The following is a 9,646-nucleotide window of genomic DNA, read 5'->3' as shown; positions in this document are numbered from 1 at the left end:
CCTTAGATATTTTTTTAAATTTTAAGAGAATTCCTCAACCAATCCAAATACTGTATCATTCAATTTATAGCTCAAGAACATAGTGTCTAGAACCAGAGTCTGTGGTTTCAAATTCTGTCTCTGTTGCTAGTTCTATGACCTTGAGTAAATAAGCTCTCTGTGCTTCAAGTTCCTCATCTATAAAATGGATACAATGACAATATCTATTCATAGGGTGCTTCTGAGGATTAAAAGAGTTAACATAGATAAAGCATTTAAAACAACATCTGGCTTATAAAAATGTTCAGTAAATGTTAAATTTTATAATAATCATCATTATCTCTTAAGTTCACCACCAAGAGAAAAGTTACATTACAAAAATGCCTTAAGGGGCACCTGGGTAGCTAAGTCCGTTAAGCGTCTTAATTTCAGCTCAGGTCATGATCTCATGGTTGGTTAGTTTGAGTCATGCCTCAGGCTCTGCACTAACAGCATAAGCTTGCTTGGGATTCTCTCTCTCTCCCTTTCTCTCTGCTCCTCCTCCTGCCGGTGGGTGCACACTTTCTCCCTCTCTCTTAAAATAAATTAAAAAAAAAAAAAAAAGCCTTACGATTTTTCATCAACTGGAATGACTACCAGAAATACCTTAATTTGATTTCAAGGCAAAAACTTTTCATAAGGTAACAAACATTTCATCTCTAAAGAGCCTTAATATTTAAGAGTATAAAAAAAGTTGGGGACTAAAATGTCAAACTAGATGATGGTTCCTTTTAATTTTAAAATGCTATGATTCCATACTATTTGAAAGCTAGATACAGGATTTTTAATCAACTATTCACTTATAATATGAAACAGTGGTCTGAAGTGCTGATATATTTCTTAGCTCTATCTAAAGCAGATATAACCATATAACTATTTAAAACAGAAGAAAGCTAGTTTATAACTTTCTCTTGTAAGGGACCATGCCATCTAATTTTTTGAGAACACCTTCATTAGAACTAATAAAAAAACATCATTACCTTTTACCAAATACAGAGACTTTTCTTTCAGATGTGGGTTTGTTTATACTCAACTTTCCAAAGCCTGGTTTCTCTTTGCTTTAGCAAAATGGAAAAACAAACAAACAAACAAAAACTTTAAAAAATAAATACAAAAAATATTAGTTTAAGAAACTTTCAGAAATACATTGGAACTAAAACCTTTTCCCCATTACCTATAAAAATAACTCAGAATCATGAAAATTTTTAGTAGCAATCATAGCTTGTTATAAATGGGATAGGCTAACCTAACAACATGTGTAAGCAGGAATACTAAAGTGTTAAGAAGAAAGCAGAAAAAAAAAAACATATCTACATTCTGATTTCAATTATCTTAAAGTATGTACATTTATGGGTAACAGGAAAAAGACTTAAAAGTAAGTATCTCCAGTCAGAGGATGATAGCTACATTTAACATTTTTCTTTTAAGGCCTACTCTGTCGGATTGCAGCTACACTTAAAAACACATATTATTTAAACAACAGAATCAAAACATTGACAATAGCAGCCTTCTGGCTTCCAATACAATTTGAGGCATAAATTTAATCTTTCAGTGTATGTAATGTGTAATAGTACAACAAATTTATCTGATTCAGAAGGAAAAGATACAAATATTTCAAATTTCTAAAAGTAGCAGGGGCTTATACTACATAAACCTAAGTGGCCTAAGTACAGTTAGCAAGTACCTTGTACCTTGGTATTAGGGAAGGACTGATATAGCTCTACAGTGGCTCACAAATGGTCTTCTCTTAATTAGAAGAAACTCACAGAGAAAAACTAGTTTATGATAGTAAACTATACACCCCTTTTTCCCGTGAATAATGAGAAAACAGTTTGAAGAAGTGGTTCTGTAGGTTATTCTAAACCAGCTTATCATTGAATAACTCTGATTAAGAATTTTGCTGGTTGGATATACTTTAGTAAATTCAAAGTTGTAGCAATGAGCCCACTCACATAAGCAGGTCTAAAAAAAAGGAGGAAAATAAGGAAAAGAGTGCTGGCAGGGAACTCAGTCTTTTTTAGAGGTTGCCTGGCAAAGGGCGTAGCTTTGGAAATTTAAGGAACAAATTAGATAAAACACATGTAATACATGCCAGTTTTTACCCTTCACTGACCCCAAATTGGGTACCACCGTGAACAAACAAGATTCATCAGAACATCACTCATAGTACATTTTTGTATTAACCGTCTTTACAGATTTCTTTGTCCAAGATAGTAAGGTGTGAGGTACTTACGTTTGAGGGGTATGGAGGCTTTGTTTATTGAAATCCTGAGACCTTAAATCCTGCATAGAGAGGCGGCCAGCACCACCGGTGGAAACTGAACTGCGCTTCATGCTTATTACCTGCATTCACGAATTCAGTATTAAAGAATCTTTTCAGATATAGATGGTGCATTAAGCACCAACTGTTATCTTCATCCTCAAACAGAAGGCAGCCAAGTTCCGTTGTTTCTTCAAGATAATGTTTTCCTGGGCCCTCATGTTCAGGTAGGTGAAGCCCTCATTTGCAGGGAAATCTATCTAACTTCATTTAAAACTATTCAAGGGGCGCCTGGATGGCTCAGTTGGTTGAGCGTCCGACTTAGGCTCAGATAATGATCTCACGGTCCGTGAGTTCTAGCCCCGCGTCGGGCTCTGTGCTGACAGCTCAGAGCCTGGAGCTTGCTTCAGATTCTGTGTCTCCCTCTCTCTCTGACCCTCCCCCGTTCATGCCCTGTCTCTCTCTGTCTCAAAAATAAATAAACATTAAAAAAAAAAACAAAACTATTCAACACACACGAATATTTATTTACTGCCTACCGTGTACACTGGGAGTGTGCAAGGCAACTGAAACGATACACTGATAAATAAGGTATAATTCCTGCCTTTGCAAGGGTATCTATGGTAGTTAAAGCCTTGAATCCTCACCTAGACATTACTGCTGTTGGCTGTACTGACTTCACCGGGAAAAAGTCAGAGACGGCCTGACAAGAACTACCTCAACATGTTTCCTTTTCTTTGGTCTTAGAGAATACAGCTATTCTCTTTTCCTAACCTCCATCTCTCTTGTTCTGTCCTTAACCCACTGTTTCCCATTTATACTCAATCACTGCCCCACTTACTTCAATCCCTCTTCTAACAAAGATTAATTATCTGTCCACAAAATGGTCTACTGATTCTCATTTCTGAGAAAATTAACACTTCATTTCCTGCATATCTACTGAAACTGTTGCCTCCTAGGATACTCATGATTGACAAAACTTTCGATCCTTTCTCATCACTGTGTGGCATTCGACGCTATACACTTAAGATTTCTCAGGTCCTGGCCTGGCTTCCTGGGAAGTGGACATTTGCTGTTATCCCTTCTCTTTTCTGGGCTGTCATTTGTCTTTTGAACTGATTACATTTTCCGGGGCACCTGGGTGGCTCAGTCAGTCCGTTAAGCGACCGACTTGGGCTCAGGTAAGTCATGATCTCACAATTTGTGAGTTCGAGGCCCGCATTGGGCTCTGTGCTGATAGCTTGGAGCCTGGAACCTGCTTCAGATTTTGTGTCTCCCTCTCTCTCTGCTCCTCCCCTACTCGCTCGCTCTCTCCCTCTCTCTCAAAAATAAACAGACATTAAAAACATTTTTTTCAAACTGATTACACTTTCCATCTTCGATAGGCCACCAATTTCTTCTCCTTTATACATTTCTACTATCCATTCAACTTTCCCACTCACCTATATGTGCACTCCAAATCTCTACTTAAAACGTAATTTAAGATTAAGACTTCCTTACACGCCCACTAGGAGTATCTCACGCAACATCTGAAACAGTTCATCTTGTCCTTCCACTCACTGCGCGTATCAATTCTTCCCCTTTCCTCCAGCCTGTCTTCTCCCCACCACTATGCTCCTAGTCCCTCCTCTTCTCCCTCGGTAAATCACTGTCAGTAGAAATTTATTGATAGACTCCGGGAAACGCGCCTCGCACAGACTCCGCCCCGGAGGCCTCTCACAACAGTAGACACTAAAACGTCCCTCAGGACCTCTAAATCTAAGTTGTTGGCGCCATCACTTTCTCCCTTCAGAACACTTCTGCCTGCACGAAATTAACCCAAAGTTACCTTTCTTCCAGTTTCGTGACACGACCCAGGGACCGAATTTCTGTAACCTGTGCAACTATCTGAGGGACAGGACAGCAGCCGCCAAAACACCAATTCTTCCTTCCACCCGCCAGCGCGGTTCGAATTTTAAAAATCTCCGCCGGCGCTTACGTCATCACGTACGTCGCGCGGCTACGCAAATCTTACGCGCCGCTCCCAGTCTCTGGAACTGTGCGTATTGAGCGCGTCCCATCGTCTCACTCAGCATACTGGTGTCTCTGGTCAGTGCAAACGTCCGCTCCAACGTCTGGTCGGATTTCTAAAGTTAGCGCTGAAGACGCGGGCGCTCTGCGTCGCTAAGTAGCGGGCAGAGCGCTCCAAATCGCCCTGGAAACACGTTTTCCGTACAGCAACATGGCCGCGCCCGTCGGCTCGTAGGAAAGGAGAAATTGCTTTGCTGTGCAAGTGGCGTCTTTCATGACCACTCTTTAGAAGGGTGCTGTTTTCATAATGCAAGTCTGGGAGGCGTCGTGCAATTTTCTGACAGAGGAAGCAGTGAGGTAGGAGATAGTTAATGCTGAGGTAGGGTGTAGTTGGCTTCGAGGATCGAACCCTAGTGGTCACCGCTAGGGTTCGGGTTGGCAATTTGCTCGCTAGGGTTTCATGGTCCTCTAGCGGTGGCCCGCGAGTGAAGCTAGGAGGAACCCACGGGGCTGGGGGGTGGGGTTCGGTGTGAAGCAGAGAGGTAGGTGAAATAGAGTTTAAGCACAATAGTTTACTTTGCTAAAATAAGACTTTCCGCTTCGCTGAGTTTGAAGTCAGAGACGAGTACTGCCCAGTACCTGGAGAGTGGTGGGGGTGGAAGGAAACCTTTGAGCCAAAGTCTGGATACCTGATTGTTGGAGCAATTGTGCGGTTAACTAGAATTGAAATTTGGGGCACGTCGCCTTTTCTGAGTTTCAGTCTTCTCGACTACATTTTTGGCTCTCCCTAGATACTACATTAGTGGTGACTCTGAAGGCAGGGCCAGCACCAGCATTACCGTTACTAGTAGTATTTGAACAATGCGATGTGTCAGGTACTGCACAGCACTTCATGTAGATTATGTCATTTAATTCTCTAAACTGCCATCTGAGATGTCTTAGAAAATGATGAATTTGGGGCTCAGTGAGATCAAATAACTTGCCCATGGCCGTACTGCTACCTGGAGTTGGAAGGTTGGATCTAAGTCTAGTATTACTAACTGTGCTATTAACCCCTTATACGTATTTTATTCTGTCCCTCTCTTAAGTTCTCCATTACACTGGATTTAGTAAGCAATGTTGAGAACTTTACCATCTTTTATAAAAAGATAAGGAAGTTTTGAAAAACCTAGTTGCTGGAGGAGGACTGCTCAGAACCAATTACCTTAACCATAACCTTGCAATTTTGAATTTTGCTAGGGTTTGATACTTATGATATCTGTTAAAATTGTGCTCTGCCTAGACCAGTCTTTCATTTTACCCTTTTTGCACTCTTTTGGTAGCATTGGTTAAACAGGGTAGTATTATTACTGGAGAATGGGCTGACTTACAGAAAATGTGCTTTGAAAAAAAAAAAGGGCTGATCAGCTAATAACTCCTTGAAATTCTGTGACCTCTCTAGGTTTATCTCATTAAAAAGGGTGGATTCACATAGGTAATGTAGTATTCTTTGCTTTGACAGGACACTATCTTGAATGACTCCCTGACTTGGAGGATGTGGACCTAGTGGCCAGATTCAAGGAGCAAACAGAAAGTTGTGTGGAGGGCCCAGGAAGATGGGAGGATTCAATTGAGATTCCAGAAATAAGATCAAGTTTTAAATCTCTTTTGCTAAATTGGCTGAAAATTTTGAATTAACCCTGAAATTAAAAGTTTATATTAAAACATTACATTTTTCCTTAATGTATCATGAATGTCAAATTCTCTTTTGTTTAAATGTCAAGTTTATATTCTTATACGTGAAATCTACCTGTGTATATGAAGTGTATTTTTATGGAAATGCAGGACATTTAAGAACTTATCTGGAAAGTTGGGTTTTATATCTAGACCTTAATTTCCAGAGGTTTTTTTTTTTTTTTTTTTTTTTTTTTTTTAAAGAAGAAAATGTCTGTGGTGCATCAGCTGTCACCAGGATGGTTACTAGATCATCTTTCTTTCATTAACAGCATAAACTATCAACTTCACCAGTATCACGAGCCTTGTTTGACCTCTTTTGGAACCTCTACTACGTTTATTGCTTTTGACTCTACCTCTAAGCCAGATTATGATGACAGAGGAAATAGTGAAGTCTTCATACAGAAATATGTTTTTCGATCTGAGCTATTTAATGTCACCAAACCTTACATAACTCCAGCTGTTCACAAAGAATGCCAACAAAGGAATGAAAAGGAGGATCCAATGAGTGGTGTTAAAGAAGAAAACTTCAATTCTATTATTGGAAAGGTAGAAAGTTTTAATAAATTTTTATTTTTCTACAGAACACACAAAAGAAGTTTGTTATTCCAGTATCTCAAATATCTTGTAATTTACTATGTCTAAATAATCAATAAAGTGTAGGAAGGCTTTAGTGTATCCAATATAATTTTGAACTCTTTACTAACGTTCTGGCATTCTTAGAAGACCAGATTTGCATATTTCAAAAGCAAGCAATGTTTGCTCAAAAGTGAATGCTGTGTAAATTAAACCAACCGAACTAAACAAACAAAACTCTTTCTGCTTAGTCATTTGTATTAATTGCATTTTTTACATTTGTTTTTTTCAACAACATGCTGCTTTCTCTGCAAAATTCTAAAGCAGTATATGGACTTTGGGAGGTTTTTAGAGACCTGTCCATTTATACACTGGTGCAGTCTTTTGGTGAAGTTTCAAGAGTACCATACAGGATCAAATTATATTTTAATACTTCTTATGTTTCTGAAGAGTTAAGAGGTGATTATATAAAGTCCATATCAGATTATATTAAGATAGGAATAACATTTATTACTCATCCACAAATGTTTGAGATCTTTTTTATTTGTTCATTTTGTTTTGTTTTGTTTTGGATCTTTCTGTGTGCTGTTGTACATACAGGGATGAAACAAGACCAACGCAATTCCTGCCCTCATGGATCTTATAATTGAGGTCCATAAAGAAAGATATTAAATGAGAAAGCATGTTAAGAATTAGAATAAAGAAAGTAATAGAGATAATTTATTACATTGTTCTAGTTTCCCAAAGTAGAACTTTTAATATTCTTATAATATTTTTCTTTCAACAAATATTTATTGACCATTTGCTGTGTGTCAGGCATAGAATGGAAAATCTCCATAGAATCTCCATAGAATGAAGATTTCAGTAAAATACTATATAGATTTATCATTACTGTTACTAATTCAGACAAATAATAACCAGCATTTGCAGTTTACCAAGTATGGACATCTTTTAATGTGTATACTGTTATGTTGGATAAGTTTCTCACTTCAGTATGGAAAAATATAGATAAACTTATTTAATGAATTATCTTGACAAAACTTACCTTATTTCTGATATGCCAAAGCAAATTGTACAATTAGGTTAATCTTAAGACCTTTTATTTATTCAGCCAGCAAACATTTATTATTAGCCTACTAGGAATTTGTGACTATGGCAAGCACTGCTGTTTCAGCAGTAAGAAGTAGGAAGTTCCTGCTCTATTTTGTACTGTCTTACATGTTCTTTTCTATGGAGTTGTTACAGATAGAACTGTGTTAGTATGTTTGATTTGTACCTAGGCCTCAAATCAATCATAAAGAGCTATTGAAAATACATTGGATTTTTCTTTTAAAGATGGAACATGGATAGATCCTCTCCTCAGAAACGAAGAAGTTGGGAGTAACTATACCATATATATTAACTGATAGATAACACTTGTAACTTTATACAGCATCAGCTTTCTTGTGTTACCTGGATGTCTGTGCTACATTTTATCATTGGTACTAGTTCTTATTAATGGCAGATAAAGCTAAGGTGACCTTGTATCACTCATTAAGCTAATAATAATAATAATAATAATAAATAAAAATAGAATTTTTTATTTAGTCCATGCCCTTTTCACTGATTTTGACCTTAGTTGTCAATTATCACCTCTTAAAGACTGAGATACATGCCATGGAAAAGTGATGAAAAAGAAATACTAATATATTTCAAATTACCAATATTGTGATAGATGGCAACATAATTTTTTCCCTGTAATTTACTCTTTAGAAGCGTAAAAGATGTGTTGTTTTCAATCAAGGTGAATTGGACGCTATGGAATACCATACAAAGGTAAGGTATAAAATATTCATTGATGACATTGGAAGATTAATGTGAAGTTGTATAAATGTACAAAATAAATATGGATATTCTCAAAGATTAATTATTTTGATCAAGGTTAGAATTTAATAGTGGAGTGATTTATTGTTACTTTAGCAGTAATAAACAGTTCAAACCAGTTTTTATTAAAACTTTATATACTTCTATTAGTTTACTGTTTAACATAAGTGAACTTATGCTATATTGGTTAAGTTTAGAAATTTGATAAGTTTTAAAGTCTGTTGTCCGTAGCTAAAACAACTTATTAAGATGCAGAAGAAAGCATGAACAATGTAAAAGATACATTTTTAGAACATAGCAATAAAGGGATCTAGTAGTTAAAGAAATGAGGGGAAACAGAGGGTATGCAAGTATTTTAAGCTTTAACTCCCTAAGGAACCCTTTGACTGAAATGGAACAATTGGGTTTGGAATTTGGCTTAGGAGGGATGATAATAAGTACAGTCTTGGACATGTATTAATATGATGATAGGACATTATGGTTTTTTAATCTTTTTTGTGGGAGAATATACATAACAAAATTTGCCATTTTAACTATATTTTTTAGGTGTATAATTCAATGGCATTAAGTACACTCACAATATTGTGCCCTAATCACCATCATCCATCTCCAGAACTTTTTCATCATCCCAAATAGAGTCTACACTGGTTAAGTAACTCCTCATTTTCCTTTTCCCATAGCCCCTGGGAACCTCTGTTCTACCTTCTATATTTTGAATTTGCCTATTATAGGTATATAAGTGGAATCATATATTTATCCTTTTGTATCTGATTTATTTCACTTAACATAATGTCCTCAAGATCCATTTCTTTGTCAGAATTTCATTCCTTTTTAAGTTTGAGTATAGTATTTCATTGTATGTCTATACTTCATTTTCTTTTATGCAATCATTTGTTGATGGACGTTTAGGTTCTTTCTACCTTTTGGCTATTGAGAATAATGCTGCTATGAATATTTGGTGTATAAGTATCTATTTCAGTCTCTCCTTTCAATTCTTTTTGGTATGTACCCAAATGTGAATTGCTGGACCATATAGTAACTTTATGTTTAACTTTTTGAGGAGCTGTCATACTTTTTCACAGCAGCTGCACCCTTTTTACATTATCACCAGCAGGGCACAAGTATTCTAGTTTCTTTACACTCTCACTAATACTTGTAATTCTTTCTTTCTTTCTTTCTTTCTTTCTTTCTTTCTTTCTTTCTTTC

The 9,646-nt window shown here is 36.8% G+C and overlaps 2 protein-coding genes across 4 annotated transcripts in view; one reads left to right on the top strand and one right to left on the bottom strand.

Moving 5' to 3' along the window:
• Positions 1–4,236, bottom strand: part of NDC80 (NDC80 kinetochore complex component) — a 62,700-nt gene extending 58,464 nt beyond the window's left edge. For both annotated transcript variants that reach the window (XM_040479281.1, XM_040479280.1), the window contains exons 1-3: positions 4,107–4,236; positions 2,252–2,361; positions 999–1,076 (exon numbers count right to left, since the gene is read on the bottom strand). In XM_040479281.1, the coding sequence (XP_040335215.1) occupies positions 999–1,076; positions 2,252–2,352 (179 nt within the window). In that variant the 5' untranslated portion in view covers positions 2,353–2,361; positions 4,107–4,236. The remainder of the gene's footprint in view (positions 1–998; positions 1,077–2,251; positions 2,362–4,106) is intronic.
• A 45-nt stretch (positions 4,237–4,281) lies between these two features.
• The window catches only part of METTL4 (methyltransferase 4, N6-adenosine), a 58,458-nt gene continuing 53,093 nt past the window's right edge, over positions 4,282–9,646 (top strand). The window contains exons 1-3 of one of the 2 annotated variants that reach the window (XM_040479282.1): positions 4,282–4,366; positions 5,790–6,550; positions 8,330–8,392. In XM_040479282.1, the coding sequence (XP_040335216.1) occupies positions 6,212–6,550; positions 8,330–8,392 (402 nt within the window). In that variant the 5' untranslated portion in view covers positions 4,282–4,366; positions 5,790–6,211. Of the gene's footprint in view, positions 4,367–4,405; positions 4,646–5,789; positions 6,551–8,329; positions 8,393–9,646 lie in introns of those variants that run through there. The other variant, XM_040479283.1, reaches the window with a different exon arrangement.

This window comes from Herpailurus yagouaroundi, unplaced genomic scaffold (genome assembly GCF_014898765.1).
Source record: "Herpailurus yagouaroundi ecotype Mexico unplaced genomic scaffold, PumYag 142, whole genome shotgun sequence".
Taxonomy (NCBI): Eukaryota; Metazoa; Chordata; class Mammalia; order Carnivora; family Felidae; genus Herpailurus; species Herpailurus yagouaroundi.
This window is presented reverse-complemented; position numbering and strand designations above follow the sequence as displayed.